Genomic DNA, 24,133 nt, shown 5'->3' with positions numbered 1-24,133 from the left:
TTTAGCAGAAATCTAAAAAGTAGTAGTGCAAGGTCTTCAGCACCATCACCTATTTTCTAATGTTAATTTTAAAGTTATAAAAGTTAAAAAAAATTATGAAGCTATAAAGTTATAAAAGATGTAATTATGTGTACAAATCCATCTGGCATTTACATGGCCACAAAACTGAAACAAAAGCTAGAAAGTCAGGTAAGAAACCTGAAAATGCCACAGGCTGCTGGCAATGCATGTTTCTCAATATCACTGTATAATAGTTAGCCAAAAGGAGGTTGTGACCTAGCATGCCAATCTAATATACATGTAACAGATTGTAGAGACATAGTAAATATTTACCTTTACAGTTATTTCCCCACTGTAACATGTTCCTTAGTGCAATACCTAAACATTCCTTGAACACCTCCGAACAGAATGACTCCACCTTCCCAGACAGCCCGTTTCAGCACCTGACCACTCTTTCAGAGAAGAAATTGTTCTTAATATCCAACCTGAATCTCTCCTGGTGCAACTTGAGACTCTTCCCTCTAGTCCTATCACCAGTTACACAGAAGAGGCCAACTCCCACCTCGCCACAACCTCCTTTCAGGCAATTGTAAAGATCAATGAAGTCCCCCCTCAGGCTTCTCTTCTCCAGACTGAACAATCCCAGCTCGCTCAGCCACTCCTCATAGGACTTGTGCTCCAGACCTCTCACTAGTTTTGTTGCCCTTCTGTGGACGTTTCAGACGTCCATTCTGTGGACGTTCCAGGGCCTCAACATCTCATTTAATGAGGGTCCCAAAACCAAACACAGTACTCAAGATGCAGCCTCACCAGTGCTGAGTACAGAGGGATGATTATTACTTCCTTGCTCCTGCTATTTCTGATACAAAGCCAGTATGCCATTGGCCTTCTTGACCACCTGGACACACTGCTGGCTCATGTTTGACTCAGCATCGACCAACAGCCCCAGGTCCATTTCTTCCAGTCTTTCAGCCACTTTGCCCCAAACCTGTAGCATTGCCTGGGGTTGCGTAGAAGTGCCAAAGTGCAGGACCTGGCAGTTGGTCCTGTTGAACTTCATCCCATTGGCCTCAGTACAGCAACCCAGCCTGTGCAGATCTCTCTGTAGAATTTTCCTACTCCCAGGCAGTGACACTTTCCTCTCAGCTCAATGTCATCTGCAAGCTTATGAAGGTGCACTCAACGCCCTCATCCAGGTCATCAATAAGGATACTGAACCAGACAGGCCCCAATACAGACCGCTGGGGAATACCACTATTTACCAGCTGGATTTAACTCCATTTACCACCACTTTATGGGCCCAGCCATCCAGCCAGTTCTTTACCCAACAAAGAGCATACCTGTCTAAGCCACAGACTGCCAGCTTCTCCAGAAGAACACTGTGTGAGACAGCGTCAAAGCCTTTGCTGAGGTCTAGGTAGACTATGTCAACAGCCCTCATCTACCAGGTGGGTCACTCAGTTATCAAAGGTTGGTCAAGCACGACCAGACTTTTGTGAAACCATGCTGGCTAGGCCTGATCGCCAGTTATCTCACACCTCCCATGTGATCTCATTCAGCATCATCTCAATGATTCCTTTCAGGATATTCTAGTATCAAGAACATTCAATAACTGCTCTGTATTCTGTGATCGTTAAAGTACAGTCCACGAAATCCTAGACACTAATTTACACAGCAGCAACTCAACTTGTTCAAGAATAGTTTGTTCACACTCAAATTTAACATTACCAGACATCACACAAGTCCATGCTGGTGTTCCCTGCAGACAGCAAGCCAGCAGCTATTGCTCTGATCTCAAAATAAGAAGGAAGAAACCCACTATCAAACCCTGAAAATGAACTATTGCACTAATTAACTGAATAGAAAGGATGCAGAGATAGATATCATGCCCAATTACATCCTTATTCCACTAGGTTTCAGAAAAATCAAAAGCTGTGATTCTGTCACAGGTGGAGACAGTGAGCTTCCCGAGAAATTGATAATGGAAAACAACAGTCTAGAGTACTTGTCAAAGGAAGGGAGTAAAGATAGGCAAGAAAAGAAAAATAATCAATAGAACAAACACAATCATACTAATTTCAGGCTCATAAAACACAGATGACAGTTCCAAAATTCCAGATATTGGAAAAAATAAAGATAAGACTCAATCTACATTCTTTAACTCTTCAATATTCTGCAGAGTACAATGAAGTGGTATTTTATAAATAATAGAGGGTTCTTAAAACTGAACTGCCTACCCTGAATTATCTCATCTGTTACCACAGTAATTGTAGCCAAAAGAAAAAAAAATAATCTAACTCCTCTCAAGATTTCTGTTTGGCCATAAACATTCTTGTCATCCATTCTGGTCTTTAAACCTTATTCTGCTAATTCTCAGTTGTTTTTAGACATCGTCCTGAAAGCTTTGAAAGCTGCTTTACAGTCTGGCGTGCAACACTACATAAAGAAGCTGTAAAATATTGACATTAACATAGTATTTTGCATCTTGTTATACTTGACAGAAATAAAATAACAGATGTTTTTATTTAAATAAAAACATAAGTATACAACAATTTAAAAGATGTCAAAGACTCAGTTAACTAGTAAGCTTAAATCAATTTCATTTACCAGAAGAATGTGTATTAACTGAAATTAAAGCAGACATCAATCTAGTAAGTAAAATGAAACAGCACTTTTGCTACCTTAGTGGTAATTTAAAGGAATTCATTGGAAATTTTGTTAAAATATGCTAGTTATGTTTATCAGCTGAAGTTTTCAAAATAAATTTTACAACAATATTTAATATATAGTATATTTTGAAATTATTATATTGAAACTAGAAAATAAAGCTATTCTGATTTATGTCAGAAATAAAGTTGAGATTTTCACTGCTAACTCAAAACATACTACCTGAGGGATTCCATAACAGTTCATAAAATGTCTTTGTTTTTAAAAGTATGGTCTGTGGTATATATTTTCTACCAAGAAATAGAAGAACACATGTAGCATCAGATGTGTGTACTTTAAGAAACTCTGGAATGTGAAATCTAAAAATCCAAATAAAACAGGTGGCATAATTTGGGCGGGGGAAGGAAAATGAATTTAAGTTTAATGACATTACCAGGTTATCCTACCAGACTAATTCTCACTCACTGCATGACTTCAATGAAGCTCTCAGTCCTCGTGCTGATTTCGATTTAGTTCAAGTGCTATTTGATGTATTTCATCTGGAGTTTTATTCACTTCAAACTACACTTCATTTAACCTGGTTGCTGCTGTACTCATTTGTTTTTCTACTTTATTACCCGCAAATTGGCGTTGCTTAGTTTAAATAAATTGTTGGAATAAGTTACTGTTATTTTTTTTTTCCACACTGCTAATAAATAAATAACCTTTAGAAAGATATCATGTCACACAAAGTGAGAAAGTTACTATTAAAATTCTTTTAAAATACATCCCTTCTGGTCTCACAAAAATCTCAATAAAATTTGAGTTCCTATTCTTAAGGCAGCACCATTCCCCCCACCCTCAAAACTACTGCTTGTTTTTATTTTTCCATATTATTAGTATACCTGTTATTAGTCTACCATACTCTACTTTCCAGCTGGGCACACATCATAATACAAGGGTGAAGGGGAGGCAGAGAAAGACAGACAAAGCACATGAAAGGGAATGTGATAACCAGCATGCAGCAGCACATGTGTGAGAGTGCAAGAAACCAGCCACAAATGACCAAGAACAGCAACAGCAGGCAAATGCAAAAGAGAGCACAAATGCACTCATGAGAAGGCACTAAGATTCAAATACCACCAACTTGTTAGATTTTTCAACCATTTTTAAGCTCTAAAATAATCGTGTCACACATGTTGTGAGATCTTACAATATACTAAATAAATCTAAATTTGCTTTTAAACAGTAATGTATTTCCACCATTACCTAAGTATCACAAACCTGAGCTAAATGTTAAATGTCAGGTTATGTCAGGAAAGGCTGTCAATTCTACCAGAGTCCTAAAGTACTCTTATTAGTAAGTGCTGATTACTGGTTATCCTGGTTGGTTTTTTTTAAGCAATGTGTCAGAACAAAACAGCAGTTCATCTGAAATGCTTAGTATTGTTTTGGGCTACTGATGGAAAACATGAGAAAGTCAATTAAGCTGCTACCACCTGGTGGTGTTCAGATTATGCTATAAATGTCTTTTTAAGATAGTACCACAGCTTGTAAGAGAAAACCTAAGTGTATTCTGTATGTAGAACTAAGAATGAATCCAGTACTCTATTTTTCCCCCTTTCAAATAATCTAATAAACTTTCACAAACGAATCACAACAAATTAACTACAGAACACAGTGTATGAAGTTTTGACACATTATCCTGCTTACCTGTTATTATATGTAGGATTCCTTACAAGGGTTTAGTCATTAAAAAAGTATTAGAGGCTGTTACTAAGAAAACTTTGTTACAGCCAAAAAGACATTAGAACTACTTTTAAGGAAACACAATTATTAAAAATTATACATTGACATTTATGATCAAAAGTTCTTTACCACAGAGCTTGCATAGCATCTTTTCATCCATTCAAACAAGGATCTGAAATTCTGATTAACAGCTATCCTTACAAAGAGATCTATTAACAATAACGATCCTCACAGTAGAATATGAAAAAAAGACAAAGAGACAAAGACTTTACAGAAATATATATATACAGCTTGGCATTTTTAAACTATTTATTATAAACATGAATATGTTACTTAAATATACTGTACATGCTTCATGCTCACCAATACTTGGGAAACTTGATCAGTTTGCCATAAAGAGCAGTACTGAAAGAGGGAATAACAGGAACAGGGAAGCTGTACAATCCTCTACTGTCCAAAGAGGTCAATGCTGCTTGAAAACCAAATACCTGAAAACAAATGCAGCTGGTCAAAGCATATACCATTATAAGATCATTTTCAGATTACTTCCACGTACATAATACATTGAATATTTTATATTATAATTACTTGCATTTTTTAAAAAAAAGATATTTTTACATATTTCCTTTTTGCCAAAGACCAAGAATTATTCAAAAACAGTTAAAATACATTATTCTGTATCTTTTAAATCTGCAAATTGCACGTTGTCTTTCATTCAAACAACGTTTTTCCTTATTGTAACAGCACTGGCTAGAAAAGTAGTATTTAAGGAAATGAGATGATACACTTCAAAGTTTTTTTCTTGATGAGACAACCTAGAAGTTTCATCTCCATTATTCTCTATGATTTTCCCCTGTTCAATATGGAAAAGAGACTCTCAAAATTATACTCTACCTCTTGAAAAAATGACCAAGCAGCTACTTAAACTCTTGAACAGAAAAAGTCCTTCAACGAAAACCAAATAGGTGACTTTATATTGCTGTCCTAATCACTTTACATATGACAGGAGTAAACACGTCAGAGAACTGAAACCTTGCCACGTAACTCTGGGACAGTGTTTTTCATGCAGGCAGTAAGAATTTCATTGTTTACATTTTTATTTAAGGTATCAGCACACAAGTGAATGGATAACTGAAAAATGTTAGCAATCAGTAGTAAATATTAACACTTTAGAAGCATTCAAAACTCTTTCAGATTGCCTGAGAGGAAAACGCATCTGAAGAGGATGTGAGGCCTATCTTAAAACCTGTTCTGAGACTTCAGTTTTCAATTCTAACATCTGAGCAGATGGCAACTGAATAATTTCACAGCTTCTTAGATTTCTCTCAGTCTAGCAATAACTTTTATAATGGATCTTTAACGGAGAACAGTCAAAGTGCTTTCCTCTTACAATGAAAATATCTGAAGTTGTACGGCAAGAGTCTTTGTATACCTCATTGTAAAGGTTTTGCTGTAACAATACAATGAAAGAGCAACGTCTCTTCCTAATAACATCACACAGGTTACTACATATAATTAATGATAATCTACATATTCTACAACTGTTATCTTAAATTGGAGAAATGTTTCCTCTAATTATTTTAACTCAATACCACCACAAGAACCTTGGAATTAGTTTGCAACATTATAATTCCAATGAAATTAGAAGCAGTGTTGCTTCAGACGAAGTTTTGTGTTAGTGTTACAGAACATTTGGCTCCACTCAGGATTAGCGATCCCAAATAATAATATTCTGCAAGATGCATTTACTTGGCACATCCTGAAAACGCCCTCCCTGGAAACTTAATGTTACCATTAAGGATTATCTACACTCGTTTTAACTTTTTCCTCAGCATCCTGCAATAAGAAACAGAGCTCAAGACTTATTTTACCTTCAGATAGCAGTGTGAATAACAGTAATGAAGAAGGTTATCGGATGGCTGGCTGAGGCTGCTGACCGTATTTACCAGTTGTTCAGCATACATTGGTACAGAGTGTTCCAGGTTAATTTTATCCACCAGTATTCTGACAGAAGGTAAAGGCCGTAAGGGCTGGAAACTTGTAGTACTCAGCAATCCACTGAAGTTCTATGAGAGGGGAAAAAACATGCAACTATTACACTTTAGTTGTATTGCTTGTACACTCTTAACATCTCTTTCTCTGAAACTAGACACAAAAAAACAAATCCACGTGTAATAAAATGTACTGATTATCACAGCCTTACGATCAAAATAATACACATTCTTAAGTAATTTCAAAGTAGCTTCTTCTGTGGTAGGAGTTCACAATTCACATATAATATTTTCATCCAGAATTGTACTGCATATGAGTACCCAATGTTGGCAGGTAGGCAGCTGCAAAGGGGGCCCTCTGTGAGGACAGGCCAGTTCTAGCCAGCACCACTGCAGCCCCATCACAGGGTGCAGCTGAGTCCAGCAGACAAACTGATGATGCCTCTATGGAAACGTACCTAAGGGCAAAAAGACCACACAAGCTGAGATGTAGGAGAAAATTAGTGAGAAACAACAGCATAAGCAGCAAGGTCAGCAAAGGAGAAGAGGGAGAAGATGCTCAAGATGTCAGAACAGAAGTTCCCCTACAGTACTTGGAAGAGACCATGCCGGAGAAGGTATTACCACTGCAGCCCAGAGGAGCCAACATCAGAGCAGATTTTTCCTCAAGGAGCGTAGCCCATGGATTGGGCTCACAATGGAGCAGGGTGAAAGTGTGAGAAAGCAGGAGCAACAGAAACAAACTGCTACAAACTAAGCACAACCACCTTTCCTCGAGGAAGAAAGATAAGAGGTAAATAAATCAAGAATGAAGCAGTGAAATTGAGGCTGGGAGAAAGGGGGAATGGGAGCTGGTTGCTTGCTATCCAGATCCATTTCAAATGGCAATAAACTAATTTTCCCAAAGCTGACTCATGTTTTCCTTGTAATGGCAACTGGTAAGCTACCTTCCCATCTTTATCTGTCCCTTCCTATGGAGGAGTAAGAAATCATTTGTGTGGGCAGCTGGCCAAGGCCAACCCAACACAAGAATATACAATGTCAAGATTTTATTCTGTAAAATATTTACTTTTTATCACTCCAAAGCACTATCATCATACTAAACTCATATTCATCTAACCTTTACACAATCATATATTACATATTTGCAATCATGCCAGATGTCTCAGCAAAAAAACAAAATGCAATTCCCAAAAATAAAACGTGCAATTTCTTATATCCACCTATATTTTGTCACAGTATCAATTAAAACAGAGAAATACATCTAGTACAAAACAGGCATGAAAGAACAGAATGAGTTCTCGAAGGGCTACCAAAGAGAAAAGGAGAGATAAAGCACATGAGCCTTCTTTTGGGAGAGACTATCATAACTGGCATGTTCAGCCTGGAAAAAGACAGGGAGATCCTGCTACTATATACAGCTATCTGCTGGGAGGGGACAGACTTTTGTCCGAGGTGCACCGCGAGAGGAAACATAACAACAGACACAATGTGAAACAGTTAACTCCACAGGGGTACGTGCAAAAGCTTTTTGGGCAATCTCCATCCCTGGAGTACACTTGACTGGACAAACTCTGGAGCAACCTGCTTTTATTGGACTTGTTTTAAAAAATACATTAAACACATAGAGTTGCTCTCCAGAGCAATCCAAAGTACTCTATCAATTCAACAGTCTTTATTGAACTTGTATCAAAATGATGTTAACTTTATATGAAATCAGTTTCAATCTAAAATTTGAAATTACTGTTATTTTAAGCACATTAGGCTTCACTCAGGAAATGTAATTTGAAATTTAAGTAAAAATAATCAAGAAGTTCACTTGAATTACACGTACAATCTTAAAGGTGCTGTAAATAAAGCACATTCTACAAGAATATAAAGCACAAGTTAGTTTACCCATAATCAGCAGTATTTACTCACTTTACCAACATCATTTAAAACAGTTGTACCTTCCATAATGTAACAGTGCTCAAATCATTCTCTGAAGAAAAAAGTAACAAACACTTCCAACAATATTCACCTTTTTCAAATATAAATACTTTATAAACACTCATCAGATCACTCCCATAAAACTGTGTATTCTGCAGGTGTTATCTGCATGTCAGACAACAAAATACCAATTAAAACAAAGGTTGATACAGAAATAATTCTGTTATCTTGGAAGTCAACTTGAATATCAATTACTGAATGTTTAGCATAGCAAAACTCTTCACAAATCGAAGTCCAACTCCCATGCTGTAATTGGAACAAAAGATACTGAGAACTGCTGTAAAATACATCCCACTGGAAAAAAAAAGTCAAAAGTCAACATTACCCTCAAGTACAAAGAATATGTAGTTAGGAGTCACTTGTGGAAAAAGCTCATTGGAAGTGTTTAGTATCAGACAAATTCCTAGAAATTGAACTCAATAAAAAATACATTTTCTTCTCTTCTAGTTATTTCTTATTCATAAAATACCTTCCCATTTCTGCAGCAGGAGGTAAACATAAGTAAATCTTCATTACAAAACACTGCTTAGTCCCTATAATACGTTGTGCACAAGAGAAAGAAGTCCCACGGGAATAAAAATAGTATGGGATTTTTTTGCTGAAATTATACTACATATTTCCAAAAGATAAAAACAAATTCCGGCTGTTAGTTAACAGCATTTCTGGCTCTTTCTTAGCCAACTGCTTCACAAAAATCTTAATTGTATTTTTTTTTGTGAGAATATTTTCTTATTATTGTTGTTGTTTTTAATACACTTATGTGATATAAAATAGTTCAGTTGGAAGGAACTTTCCAAGATCATGTGGTTCAATTGTCTTATGTTTTAAAAGCATGTTTTCTTATATTTGGTTCATTCTCAACATTTCCAAGTGCCACAGACCACTCTGATCAATCCTGCACGCAGATCAGTTCTCCTGAAAATCTTGAACATTTAAGTAGAAGGAGGGATCATTAAGATTCAGAAGAAAAAATTGATTCACCACAAAGTAATCAGATCGAACACAGTATGATCTACAGCAGTTAAATGTCCAAGAACAGCCAAAGTCTTGCTGATACCAGGGCTCGGACTAAAATAAACAGAGCTGCCAACATCTGTTAAGCCTCTACTGAGTATGTGTGTGTTCAAAGATTTGCAGTTTGACTGAAAACGGGAAGACCTGCACAGCAAAATGGCAACAAGTTTGCTTTTGATCCAAAGGTTTTCTCTAAAACACATCAAGTCATAGCTATTTCTTTTCATGTGTGCTTAATGACTAACATGAACCCAAACCATTCTATGATTTAAAATCTTTTTCCTCCAAATGTTATTTTCATACCAGTACATACCTTCAGTTTTAACAAGTCTAACTAGTTACTGGACACACTGCTGGCCTTAGTTATCTACAGGGAAAGTTCACGTGCACCAAACTCATTTGGAAATCAGTAATACATCTGGCACAAAATTCAGTTCCACCCCGGGGTACGTATAGTTTCAATTTTTGATATTTCCCATGAAGACAGAGATGAAAAGCAGAGGTGCAACCAGGCCTGTATTAAGACAATGTGTTCAACATGCTTCATATATTTTAGCTTTAATCATTTCTAAGGAATAACATGCACTAATATGAAGAAGGGAGTAAGCACTGGTGTGTACATACCTTCTCACCCATGATTACAGGCATCAAGTGGTCTAGTAAATTGAATTCTGCCACAGGGATTATAACTGTGCATTTAAGAATGGTGAATGTTGTAAGACGAGTAGGAATGTATTCCTCCAACGATGCTACTTCTTCTGAGCTTGGCAGAGTTCTATTTCCATCTGCAAGATCTAAAATAAACCAAGATTACATAAATTTGACTAAAATATATAAAAGACTACAGTGGCTTTTTGAAAAACAGTTAGGGACTAGCAAAATATAGAAAGCAACTTTCTTTCCTCCTTCATATTTAATACACTTCATCTTTTTTTTAATTCACGGTTTTAACTAAGGCTAAAAGCAACAGTAACTGGATTTCAAAATAGAAAATCCAAACTTTAGATGGGAGAAATCTGTAAAGTAGTTTTATACAAGAAAGTTTTAGTTTTATACAAGAAACTCATCCTGTTTTACTACAACTTATTTCCATTCATTTTTTGTCCAGTTTAACTATTACTTGAAACAAGTAAGTGTCAACAGGCATTCTTAGGGAAGAATCCAAAGAGAACTTCGAGTTGTCAGTGAAATAAGCCCTTTACCCTACAAGAGACTAATGATTGAATCACATGGTTTCAGATTGTCTGAAGGTCAAAATGCCTGGAATTATCGTAAGAGGTATAGCCAGCACTGATAGGGAGACAGTGTTTCATTTTTATTTAAAATTTTTCTTTAGAAACTTATTTGGAATGGCAGCTTTTAACTATTTGGAATTTGCAACTTCAAATTCACTGAAGTTCTGGTTTAATTCTGTATATTTTGTGTATGAAATAGGAGCAAACCTGGTTTAGTTCTGCTATATGGCTCATATTCATGTTCTAGAGCACAAACTATCATTTTCATTATCCGGTGCACTGCACTGCTATCCAGTCGAAGATTGAGTGGACCCACAATGAGGCTTTTTGTAGACATCTCCTGAACATTTCCAAACTCTTCGTTCTTTACTGAAGAAGGGTCTTGCTGATTCCCAGAAACTACAAGAAATTTTACAAACAGCAACAAGTTACACCAAACAAATGGACATAAATTGTTAATGTTGTCAGTTACTTCTGTTTCAAATCCAACGATCAAAGATTTACACGAAGAATATAGTGCAAGTTAAACACTTGAATATACTATGAGAGTTTTAATGTATTTAATCAGAAATAGCTCTTGTTTAATGTTTCGCAAACAGGGCAAGATTCTGCCTCACCACCATGATCAGCTTAACCCAGTCAGTGAGGGACTTCCTAATTATCTTTGTAACTCCCAAGTTTTTGATTCTTTAATAACAGCCAAACTTCTGCAGAACCTTAAACCAGGATGCCAAAGACAGCTTTGTTTTTCAGCACCTTCTAAATCAGATTGACAACTGAAGATAAGCCCTCACTTCCATTCAATGATGAGGTAAAGCAGGGGCAGCGAGGAAACTTCTTTAATCACTGTGTCTCAAACACCTTTTCAGGACTATCACAGGAATAAAAAGGTTGTTAAGTCTCTGTATCTAAAAGATCAATACACTTGTGTTCAGAATGTATTGTATCAATTGAAGTATAACTATCATTTTCTCAGAATGAGGTACAGGCATTCAGTGTGTACCAGTCACCTACAAGCTATAAAACAGTATGCCTACACTTCTCTAGATATACTTACAGAAAACTCTTCTGTTAAACAACTTCAGACACTTAAATATTCCTCTTACATATGGCTTATAAAAAATATCTTCACATCACTAACATTTAGTTCAGAAAATTTCACTTTTCCCCCTCAGACATTATTTTGACAATGTCTTCATTACTTTGGTGCAAGCACAAAACATTATATACCTCACAAACTATTATGCAAATGAACAGCCTGACAAAATAACAATCAATATTAAACAGATTCTCAGAGTATTAACCTACAAAAAAAAGAAAAAATGTGATAAAATTGAAGATGACAGTTTAATTCATTCACTGAATCTGGATAGTGCCTACTTTTGAGATAGCACAATATTTCATAACTCTATGGTCAGAGCTATGACAAATAGGAAATGAACACGCAAGAAAGTCACTGCAGTTCACTTCACCTTGGTATTCACAGTTTCACGCACACACCATTAGAAAGCTGTCCATTTGACATACTTTCCTTGTAGTCTTTCAATGAGGTCAAGCCACAGAAACCAAAGGCTATGTACATAGTGCTCCTACTTTTCCCTTTATCCCTTTTATCATTAATATTTTTCAAGTAATTTCCAAACTCTTAACTCTTTCTTATCCAATCCAGATCCCGTACACCAACTCACTATGCAAGGCAGATCCCATCCCCATTGCTTTCCACCTATCCACCTGGATGCAAATAAACTTTCTCACAATTGTAGAGAAGTATGACACAAAACCTGGAAAATCATTGTCTCTCCAAATTCTAGTTATGCAAACTTCCTCACCAAGATAACCTGCCTATCCTAACATAAAGTGCAAGACAAGAACAGCTGGTCAGACCAGGCAGCAGGAACTGCAGCTGCTGCAGACAGCCAACCTACTACCATTTTGTCAAAGATGCACAGGACCTGTGCACCTCTGAGCAGCCAAGGCTTCACAGTGAACAGCAGGGCACAGTGTACTTTACAACTTTAAGGCAAATCTCATTTTTCTTTAAGAAAGGTTGCCTGAGAGAAACTTAGTCTTCTGTCAGCTGTAAGAGACCAGTCCAACTTCCGGGTGAAGTGCGCTCAGCAGAAGAGGAAGGGAGGTTGCTTTGAATGATTTTTTTCCCCTTGTGCTTAAATCATTCTCTACCAAAAGTGCACAGGCAAGAAAGGTTGCCCAGTAAACTGAGACTATGTCTAATATGCCACAGAGCTGGCCTAACGGTCTGCACACATCCCCAGGCCTGGCTACTGTGGGAATATTAGCTTTGTCCCTAATAGCCTAATAGAAGTGGATAGTGAAAGCATGAAAGCACTCAGCCCAGGAATGTCCAACCCCTGGCCTGCAGGCTGCATGCTGCCCAGCCCAGCCTGCAGCCACCTCCTGCCCTGTGCCATCATGATGGAAGTTCTGTCCCACTGAACAGCCCAGCCCCAGGCACACCCATCACTCAGCAACAACCAAACACTGGTGTGCAATGGGCAGTCTGGACTGCAACCAGGGCACAAGGACAGTGTAGTGCTGTGCTGACTTAAGTTACAGCAAAGAATTTCATGTATTTTAATGCAATGGTTAAACACAGTACTGTGAACAGCGAAATATATGCAGCCCTGCTTTCCATCCTCATTAAGGAATTTGAGGACAGGTTTCAAGATTACCAAAACATTATCCTTTTTTTATTTGTATATTTGCAATTCTATTTTCAGTAGACATTAATAAATAAAATAACTTTCAAATTTTCAAATGGAATGTATAGAGTTGCAATCAAATATTCAACACAAATAGCAATCTGATCATGTATTTTTGCCAGACGTAAAACTTACCTTACCAGAGAAAAATATCCCTTGCTTCACAATCACATCTTATTCCTGTCATCATATAGCAAAATAAGTTTTGTTACTTGCTCTCCAAACATTGACTGAGGCCAAACAGTAGATGTGAGCACAGTGCAGCAGTGGGTGGTGTTTCATGTTTTGGCAGTGGTTAACAGTGGTCACCTGTGCTAGTGTAGATTTGTTTTTGGTTTTTTTTTGTTGTTGTTGTTTTTTAAAAAAAAGTGCAGCATAAAGGTTCTCACTCATTTGTTGTGAGAAGCTAGTGCTGGTGACTGTAGTGAAAAATAGTAGTGTTACTGGTTATTGTTTCCATCGAAATAAATAGAAGGCATTATTTTTGGTGCAACATACACGTGGCCCAAGAAAACCCCTTTCCACTCAATGCAGCCCAGGCAAGCCTAAACACTGGACTTTGCATGACTTAGCCTCTGTATTTCTGAAGGAGAATGTGGACAAAATGTTCCTACCATACAAAGACTATTCAAGCCTACAAATGGAAATACTGTGGAATGCAAAATTCTTCAATGGCAAACAGAAAACAAACCTTGAAACTAATACTTAGAACCTATTTAATAAACAATGGAAAGGACTTTTTTTTAAAGTCAACATACAGTCTGGTATCAGGATATGCTTTATTTAACAAGCAGCTAACACATTTTTGTCAGCGCTTCTCCTGACTCTACCCTGTGTTCAGTTCAGATAAACACTATAAGGAAGTGCAAAAAAATTAATCTCACAAAAAATAACATGGCAAAAAGCCTCTAGAAGGCTTAATAATGACCTAATAATGGTCTGCTTTTTCATTGTGAAGAAAAACAAACCCACTTCAACATATTTCAGGTTTAAGGATAATATACTCAATATTTATACAATATTTATGGAAACCAGTTTGTCAAAAATTAAGTGCAATTATGTATTTAATTTCTATAGAACTCAGTGCTTACAGGTAACTTTTTAAACTGTTTGGATGCATACAGGAAACCAGGTTACTGATCACTGAGCATCCAGCCCTTCACAAAACCTTTGCCTAATTCTGCTTGACAAAAGCTTCACATCAGAGTGCTGCAAAGTAAACATGTCATCAAAACAGATAGATATACATTATAAACAAAGCAACTTCAAAATTACACTCCATCAGATCTGTTAGTCATGCAATCACTGATCAGCACAACGTACCTCAAAATGTTTCAAGGAATTTACTGTGTTGCATTACAATGAAAAGCAAAAAAAAACAGAAAAATAAGAAACAACTTCAAAACACTTCTGTGCATGATTCACTATCTTGTTTTTATTCAAAATACTAGAGGTGATTAATGCATTTCTGTAAGTGGCAGATGAAACTCAGAGGTTAATGTTATCCAGGAGGTACTTGTGGTTTAATCAGTAATCGTATGCTTCAGAAAAGGTTAAAGGGGCAAAGAAGGTGTCAAACCAAAATTGCCTCAATAGATAAAAATCTTACAATCACAGTAACTACCTCCTATAATTTAAACTCTGCTAGCTTTTCTTTTTTAAGGGAAAGGTGGTGTGCACTGATTGTAATTAAAACATGTTAGTGTCAAAACAAGGAAGTAAAATATATACAAAGATTAAATGCCACATATTAAAAATGTAGCAAGATTTCTATAGTAATCAGAAAACTGAAATACTTATACATTTGTTTTAAATATATTTTACCCTTATTTGTTCATGTTCTATTAACTACATGCATGACTTTCAACATAGAAAATTACCTAGCAAACAACACAAAGTGTCACGTCTACTTTTCAGAGATACTAATGTATTTAGAAATGTAAAGTTTAAAATTCTTGCTTCTAGAAAAACAATTAATCGTGCATTTGAAATTAACTACTCTATTCTCTTATGTGTTAAGGTAGCTGAATTATCGGAGTAATACTGAACTAAAAGCACACTAAAAGGCTCAATAGGAAGTTGTTACATTTTGTGAGGTATCTTCTTTGTGAATGACACAGAAAATAGAAGATCCTGATAAAGCAAACTGAAAGAAATAGAGAAACTGAAGAGGGGAAAATAGCAGAACCTTGAGCTAAAAAGAAAATATTTTCAAATGAAGCAATTTCTGAAAAGGGCTAGTCAACAATAGATACATTGCTGACAATAGTCACACTGCAATTTATTATAAGAATGAATGTATAATAACAATATTTGAATGAATTTTGATACTCTAACTACTTTGTCTAGGTTTTTTTTGACATTCAAAGTAGACATACTTGATCAAATCTATTCTGAGAACTAGAAGAGAATTTATGAGAATCTAAAAAACTACTTAGAATTAGTAAATACCTTAGTGTACATGCTTTAGATTAGCATTTGCTTACAAAATCACAGAGATGTATATTTTTAAAGATTAATTCTCCCCACCACCTTCTCTGCAACTATGGAAGTCACCTTCACCTATACTTTCAGTTGAGTTATTCTGAAGGTATACTTCTTTCATCCTTGTATTCTCTTCAAAGGAGAAAATGAGTCCTTATCTCTTGCATCAAGTATGCTGTCAACATAGTTTGAGGATATCTTAAAACATTTGCTTTCCAAAGTCAATAACAGTAGTAATTTTGAAAAAGGATATCATACTTCATGAACCTTACCGCTGCTGTTAGAAAATTATTTTCAGTCTAGCCACTGACTGAAAGTGGTATCATCTGAATAACTTACGCAGAAAAAGAACTCCAACAATCAACAACAGAACAAACAGCCAAACACATCAGTGCAGACGAAACCACTCCAGCTATGAACATGATGGTAAATCTAAGGTAAGTTAGAGGACAACTGGTCAAGGACCAGTTTGGTCTGAAGAGTCTTTGTTTCAATTATTTAACAGGGTAAACAAAGAAAAAAGGTACCTTTGCCACTGGTGCTTTCCATTGTGTACAAGTAATCCATGTAAAAAGCCCCAAACCTCTGCATTCCAGCTATCTCTGTGTAGGTCTCCTACCAACAAAGCAAAGCAAACAAAGAAAATGTTGTATAAGGAAATAATCTTGAGATTACCAACTGATAGGCTGGTATGAGAGAGATATATTCGTGTTTGGATTTGAGCATCAACACACAGAAAGGCTTATCAAAACAAAGGACAGAGGTTATCCCAAAGAATTCACCTTTCTGGTAGGTGATATAACTTCTGTTTGAGGCCACACAAAGGCACATCCATAATTCCAGTGGACACACTGACCAATTCATCAATAGCTTCTAGTTAATTAGTACCTTTAATGGAGTAAATATTCTTCACTTGACCCCTTGCATCCAACAGATCTGCCTAATTAACAACATTCAAAACTAAAGCTAATTTATTTATATTATCTTTAAACAGTAGTAGCTTAGCAAGACTTTATGCCACCAAGTATTTTTTTTTTTTATACATACACACACATATATATATAAAAACAGACAGGTCAAGGGAAGACTAGAACTTAAAGCTATGAGAAGTGTTTGAATATGTATGTGATTTCACTAATTTCACATCTTTTTAATGCAAGCCTTCAAGTTAAATTTAATCAGTACTGGTGAATATAATAATAAAATATAAAAGAAATTAGATATATTCAAAATTGTAAGTGGCTTACCAGTACACTAACAACACAGGGCATCACACCTGGAAGTGACTATTTTGGTCACTGCATCAAGCCTTTAATAGGTGGGGACAGTCAGATAATTTAGTTTTAATGTACAACAAACAGACTAATAGTGACTGAAAATCTGTCTCTGCTAAGGTAGAATTAGCAAAACATCCTCTAAGTAGATGAATAGAGCACACACAGACAAAAGAATTAATGCATCCCCAAATCAGATTTCCAAGAGTCTGTTTGAAGACAATGAACACGCTATTGCTTCAGTGTAAAAAAGTATATACTGGACCTTCATTCTTTCACGTCTAATTTTCCCTGCAGTTGCTTTGCAGTTAGCATTTTTCAAAATCTAACAGTACACAGTTCTAAAAAAAACATTCATTGGAAAGGATTAGAAAATGTTTTTTGTAAGACAAAAATTAATTCTCTGACCTTATGATGAGCTGCATCCAATATAAATTCTGCACGAATACTATTATTTTCTGGACTTCTGTAATCAAACAGTGAATTGGTAAGATACGTCTTCCCTTTTGCACTCGTATTTTCTCCACAGCTAAAGAAGTAGGCCTCCTTTGTAAAGCAGTCAAGCATAATAAAGCAAGGGAAAAAAGAAAAGCGGAGTTAACAGCAATTCTGATTAACACACTAATGACATGAACTCCAGTCACATCATCATGAATGAAAACAAGACATCATTTTAAGTTGTTTTTTTTTTTTTTTTTTTTTTAAGTTCCTGTCCACTCCCTCACCCCATTTTCAAGTTAATAAAAACAGCCTAAGCTAATACTATATATCTAATAAAGCAGAACACAGTTTTAAGAGAAAATAACCTTAGACCATCGTTATTCTGAAATCTGTTCCATAGTCTTACCAATACACCATCTTGTCACTACTTACTCCACTTCTGACTGACCAGCATCTTTCAGATACTTCATTTAACCTATCCAAAACAATTAGTTATCTTGATGTATAATCTGCTTTAACATTCTTCTTTCTTCGTGGTGTTATACATTCTTTCTCCATATCCCAAATCCTCTTCCCTAAACTTAAAAAAACTTTCCTACCAAGGGTTATTCCTTCAAAAAGGCAACCTATGTGAGACCGATTTTTGTCAGTCATCCATACTTAACCACACTCATCAAAGCTAAAACCTGTATGAAATGCAAGTGTAGCAGCACATAAAGAGAACAAGCAAAGCTGTGTCAACAACAGTGCTCCCATAGAGTTTTTCTTAATTTAAACCTAGAGTGTAGCAGAAAAAAGCAGCAATGGTCAAAAGTCCTTTATCAACTAATCTTCAGGACAGTCATTCACTTGCTGCATGCAATCCAAAATTCAAGTAATTAACCTTAAACCAGATACTCCAGCTGGTGACTCAGTGGTTCAGCTATCTAGCAATACTAGCTCATACTCCCCCTGTTTAACCAATACAAGAGGATAACAGGAAAAGCAGATAAGGGAGTCAGCTCAAGGAGTCATCAGATTGAATGAAAGAATGGTGAAAGAGACAGTCCCTGGCACTGACCACAAAGGGAGGGCACACAGTGTGAGAGTGACTCCTGGAGAATACCACAAGCAAAGAGCTACCAGTTGGACTTGGTACCTCCAAATGCATCTTTTTGAGCACAGTGACCCACTTTTCTATCCAACTTATCCCCCACTATCTAATCAATATCTCACTGTTCTGGGATTAAGTACTGTGGGGCAAGCTATATTAAAAGGCCTTGATAAAGTCAATGTATTCTGCATATCACTCAGTTTTTCCACAGGAAAAACTGCCATGTACTACTCTGCCATGTAAGCACAGTCCACTAGCAGAAAATGAGTTTATCTCCAGCAATTTTTTCCATTATGCAAAACTATGTTTCACTTCATGTTTCAGTGCAGTCAAGAGCTTTTTTTTTTTTTTTTTTTTTAATTTGCTCTTCTGCCATAATTATATTCTTTGCACATCAGAACAAGTCTCTTGACCTTAAGAGAAAGCTGCTTTTGAAACTCAACCAGGTTTAAGGCTCTTATCCTGCTAGGACAGCATTCCACAGAATCCTGCCAAAATCTGCTCTTCTGAAGCCAAGGGATACCATTCTGCTATTTAACTTGCTCGCTCTTCTCACAGTTTTAAACATCAGTCTCGTATTTCCTGCAGGCAAAGCTGCCATCCACTCTTAAATCCCCAACCAGTTCCGCCTTGCCTGTAACGAGGCCATCAGAGCACCTTACTCCATTTCAGTTGACAACTGAAAAATGAGGCAATATACTTCTTGACTATTTTTATTATCTCTATTACTTAGTATGCATCATTATACTGAACTTCTATTAAATTGTGTACTTTCAAAAAAAAATTTTAAGTGTTGCAATTTGCTATATAAGATCCAACTATGCAAAAAGACAACATGACTGGGGGAAACAAAGGGTGGGGAAGTGGGATTCTCAAAAAAAGTCTCATATTCTGTAACTCCTCACTCTTAGATTCTTGTCTTTTCAACTGAAAGGAAAACACATTGAGCTCTATACTGTAGTAACACATCCAAAAAAATTAACTGATAACACCAGCTTTTCCAATTCTTGCAATCAAATATTTTAATAAAGCATACTAGCACTGCTTTGTTCAGTAAGTCAACTAATACTCCAATATACTCACTTCATCACTCCTATTCATGTTCTCTTCAAAGTCTTTAATCCCCATAATTCCTTTAAGGCACATAGCTTGGCAGCCAACAAAACCTATTTGGCAATCAAAGAAAAGTTCACCTTTCATAAGGACCTAGTGAGGGAAAAAAGTGTGATATTTTGAAGAATTGCTGTCCATGACAAATAGAAAAAGAAAAAAAAAAATGGGAGTATGTTTAACTTTCGTATCTTTAGTACTCTAATGAATAGTAAGTTAAACAAATATGATATTTATAATTTCTCTAAAATTCTAGTGTTATGGTGATCAGATGCCAGGTTAATCCCATCCTCTTTTATATGTGATTATTAAACAAACAGCAGCAGAATATGAAAATGAGTCATGAAGTCATTTCAAAAAATTTTATGTCTCAGAAGCTATTTACTGCAGTAAATAGTACAGTAATGAATAAAAAATTAATTGGAATATTACCTCAATTGTGGTTCCTTCTTGTTCCCAGCATAAAACTTCTTTGGATTTTACTTTCTGAGGGCTATAATAACTACTTTCAGCTTGCATTTCAGTGAGCTATGAAACAATAGGATAAACACCATGTATAAGTCAATATTAGTATTAAACAGACAATGTCATTAATACACAGAACTGATGAAGACGAATTCAACTATAGACAAAATTTATTAACAAGCAGGAAACAGGTGCAGTTCAACAGCTGTGCCACATTATCCATATCAGAACTTCTCATATTCAACTTCTAGTTGAAGCAAGCCATAAAAAAATTGTTTTACATCCTCTAGATAAGCAAACTACAACTTCTGTAAAGAGAAACTATGCAAAAGATGAAACAGATACACTGCTAGATCATTAATGTGGTTTCAAATTAGTTTGTAAATCTGTAAAAATCCATAAATATGAATTACTTATCCTTCCCAGAAAAAAATTAAACATAATCTTAAGGAAACACTTGGAATTGCAATCATATTTTTGGTTTTTTTTAATGGCAATTCAGAAAAACACACGTTCATATTTCTTGCATGATTTGATATAAACATTAAAAATGCTAGTTCATATGCACTCTGTTTAAAAAGCATATAATCTGGAGATAAGACAAAAGAAGAGATACAAAACACTCAAGAGTATTTTGCACTTAAAGAAGATAAACTGTTTATGTTGAGCAGCTTGACTAGTTATAATTCCATTTTTTATATTAGAAATCCACAACCTCTCATTATCATCAGGACTGCATACACACAGTTGCTGTTTCAAAGTAAAATTTTGTAATCTAAATGTTCAAGAAAATTGGATTTTAAAAGTCACTAATCACCCTTCAGCTGTGTGCAATTACTGTGGAGGAAAAGCAATTAATTGATTACAAGAATTCAGACATTACAAGAATCATTTTCACTGTTATTAGAAAACGCAACATTTAATTTGGCACAATTTTTAGCTGAAATGATATCAACTGTTCAGAATGCTAAAGCAGAAACCTGACCTTATTTTTTAATCAAAATATGAACCACAAATTAATTCCACACATTCTTTGGATGTAAGCAGAACAATGAATTCTGTTTTCCTCTTAAATGTCACCATATTAGTCTTATACTTCACATTTAAAATTTATAGTTTAAGATGTTATATTCTAAGTATTTTTTATGACTTCCTAATATAAAATCCACAAACTTGCCAAAGAAACACTAGGAAAGCTAGTGGTTGGCAACCCTGCACATAGCAGGGGATGGAAACTAGATGATTATTATGGTCCTTTTCAACCCAGGCCATTCTGAATCTGTGAAAGCCTTATCCAGCGAATTCTGTTCAAGAAAAGTTATTATTTTAACAAGCTTTCTCACATGTGGAAAGGGTGCACCAAATTAATAGTGCATGACAAAACACAGAAGAAAGAACATGCTGAACCACAATAATGAGAATTTAAAGGTTTTTTTTAGTGGTGTCCCAGAGATTTAATTAAAGGCAGAAGAAAAGTCTCCATAATTTCTTTAGCCTTTTTTTAAAAAAAAAAAACAATGGCTGAGACAGATTGAAAAGAACATGTTTGTTCATGCCCTTAAATTTTGCAATCAAGTTTGACAAGAGACTGAAGATACAGACATCCCCTACAAAATGCCCACAGCCCAAAATCATTTGTCTCATTCTCTCTGCCAACTACGCAGACGCCAAATGCTCTGCTACAACAACAAATAAAAACAAGGAGCCACGCAATCACTCAAACCACTGTCTCTGACACAAATGGCAAGCCAAACAGGCAAATGGAGAGGACATGCCCATTGGTACTGAGGGCATAATCAGGCACATTAACATTAAACAAGGGTTACTGAACTACTGCACTTCTTCCAAACATCTTAAAGTCATAGTAATGAACCTTAAATTCCTCTGCTCCTGGAAGCAGTATTGTTTCCCATTCAGAAGAGTTCTGGCCTTTACTTAACACAATTAACTGTTAAAACAAGAGCCACTTTCTACTACACTTGTACATCTAGAGACAGCTTGCATATACTTCGGCATGCTTTAGAAGTATTTTGCCAAATCAGAACCTTAATTTTTTTTTTTTTTTTTTTTATTTCTACCAGTACATTTCAGCACAGTGTTCCAACTCTGTCTATTCCCTTCTGCAAACTCATGAAAGGACTATAGAGAAGTCCAAAAACTATTTCGATTTTTTATTGAAGGGGAAAAAAGAACATTATGATTTAAATTCATATTTGCACACAAACTCCTCTAATGCTCATTCTCATGCTCTATCAAGTTAGAGCCCTTCCATAATAAATAAATACAAGCATTAGAGGGGTAGAATACCACAATAAGCTTTCACAAAAAGCCTTTTAAGATTTTCTCCACAAAGCATTCATCAAAATGTATTAACAGGCTTCCCTTTCTCTTTCAGCATTTGCACTTAAATTCTACTTCAAATAGCAAAACCACATTCCACTGAAGTTAACTAAGTATTATTATGTGAAATTAACTTACAACACTCCCTTTTTTCCTGTTGTTATTCATCAATGTAATATCCCCAGTCTCAAATCAAACAGTAGACAAACAATCACGAAATCTTTATGCACCCTCAACAAACTCTTAAAATCCTAAATGACAAAGAAATCCTCACCTTAAAAGTCACCGTTGCCTTTGAACAGTAAAATCCAATCGAAATAATAGGATCCTTGAGAGACTGAGATTTCTGCTGACGCAGCGTTGTTCCATCATCAATTCCACTAGATTCATTCTCCTCATCATCATAACTCACAATGGCAGGGACAAAAGACCAGGCCCAAGAAACCCATCCTTGTTGTTGATCATCATCTTGATGCAGATAAGGATCTTGAGCAACGTATTGTGCAGGATATTGCATTACTGAGCCTGTTTCATCTTCTGCACCTTTTAATAAAAGAACTAAGTCAAATTTCAAATCACCCGTGCTTGGTAGTTCATTTATTGCATTCAAAACTACAGCATGTAAAGTGTATCTAGTACAAGACTCCCCATATCATTCAGAAATATTTTGTGTACAGTCATAGAATATACACTTAGTAATTAAAAACTTCTACTTAAGCATTCAAATACTTGTTTGCTTCACAAAGATTTTCCTCTTCAAAATATTAAGGGTTTTTGCAAAAATTTTATTGTGGTACATTTGCAACTATACCAGAAATTGCCTTGAAAGTGTGCGGTATTGAAGACTTCTTTCAATAGGCACCATCTGAAGCTGCAAATTAAATCCTACTAAATTCTGACATATTATTATCTTATAGCTTTCAATTTAAAAAATGAAAATTAAAAAACGAATTCATCTGCAAAAGCTGTAGCAAGGAAGATGAAAAAACATCACAGCACCCAAAATAAAGGTTGAAAACATCTTTTGTTTCAAGTATTGTAAGATACAGGTTTATCTACATTTTGCAAGAAGTACACATCATCTGTAAACCGATAAGCCAAACACCGGTTTTCTGTGGAAAAGAATAATATACGGAACAGAGGTATTTTGCCAAACATTCCTGATCCAAATGTGCACTGCACAATTAACTTAGCCTGCCTAGCTTCATCATCACTCTCATGAGAGTCTAGAATGATATTAACTATTTCAGTTTCATATACTGCATGATGCAGTGTAGCTCCCCCAGGGAAAGAGATATTTAGCACTCTATCAAACACATAAAATTGACCAAAGGGATATCCTGTGCCAAATGATGTTGTGTTCAGCAGTAAAAGCTATATTAAAGGAGGAGGAAGGAGGGGAAGACAGTAAGAGTGATAGTATTTCTCTTCTCAAGTAGTTATATGCATGGGTCCTGCTTACCTAGAAGTGGCTTGAACACCTGTCTGCCAATGAGAAGTTGCAAATGAATTCCTTGTTCTGCTTTGTTTGCACTAGTGAGCTGTCTTCATCTCAACTCACACATTCTCACACTTTCACTCT

The 24,133-nt window shown here is 35.8% G+C and overlaps 1 protein-coding gene across 8 annotated transcripts in view; it reads right to left on the bottom strand.

Moving 5' to 3' along the window:
• Nucleotides 1-24,133, bottom strand: part of VPS13B (vacuolar protein sorting 13 homolog B) — a 410,907-nt gene that overhangs the window by 338,385 nt on the left and 48,389 nt on the right. For all 8 annotated transcript variants that reach the window (XM_090137834.1, XM_031591056.2, XM_090137833.1 and 5 more), the window contains 9 exons: nt 22,826-23,094; nt 20,179-20,274; nt 19,720-19,842; nt 17,511-17,648; nt 16,356-16,443; nt 10,832-11,023; nt 10,014-10,183; nt 6,267-6,461; nt 4,759-4,883 (listed from right to left, as the gene is read on the bottom strand). In XM_090137834.1, coding sequence (XP_089993960.1) covers nt 4,759-4,883; nt 6,267-6,461; nt 10,014-10,183; nt 10,832-11,023; nt 16,356-16,443; nt 17,511-17,648; nt 19,720-19,842; nt 20,179-20,274; nt 22,826-23,094 — 1,396 coding nt within the window. The remainder of the gene's footprint in view (nt 1-4,758; nt 4,884-6,266; nt 6,462-10,013; nt 10,184-10,831; nt 11,024-16,355; nt 16,444-17,510; nt 17,649-19,719; nt 19,843-20,178; nt 20,275-22,825; nt 23,095-24,133) is intronic.

Source organism: Phasianus colchicus, chromosome 3 (genome assembly GCF_987193195.1).
Source record: "Phasianus colchicus chromosome 3, bPhaCol1.hap1.1, whole genome shotgun sequence".
Taxonomy (NCBI): Eukaryota; Metazoa; Chordata; class Aves; order Galliformes; family Phasianidae; genus Phasianus; species Phasianus colchicus.
Note: the sequence above shows the minus strand (reverse complement) of the source record. Positions and strands in the feature narration are given on the sequence as shown.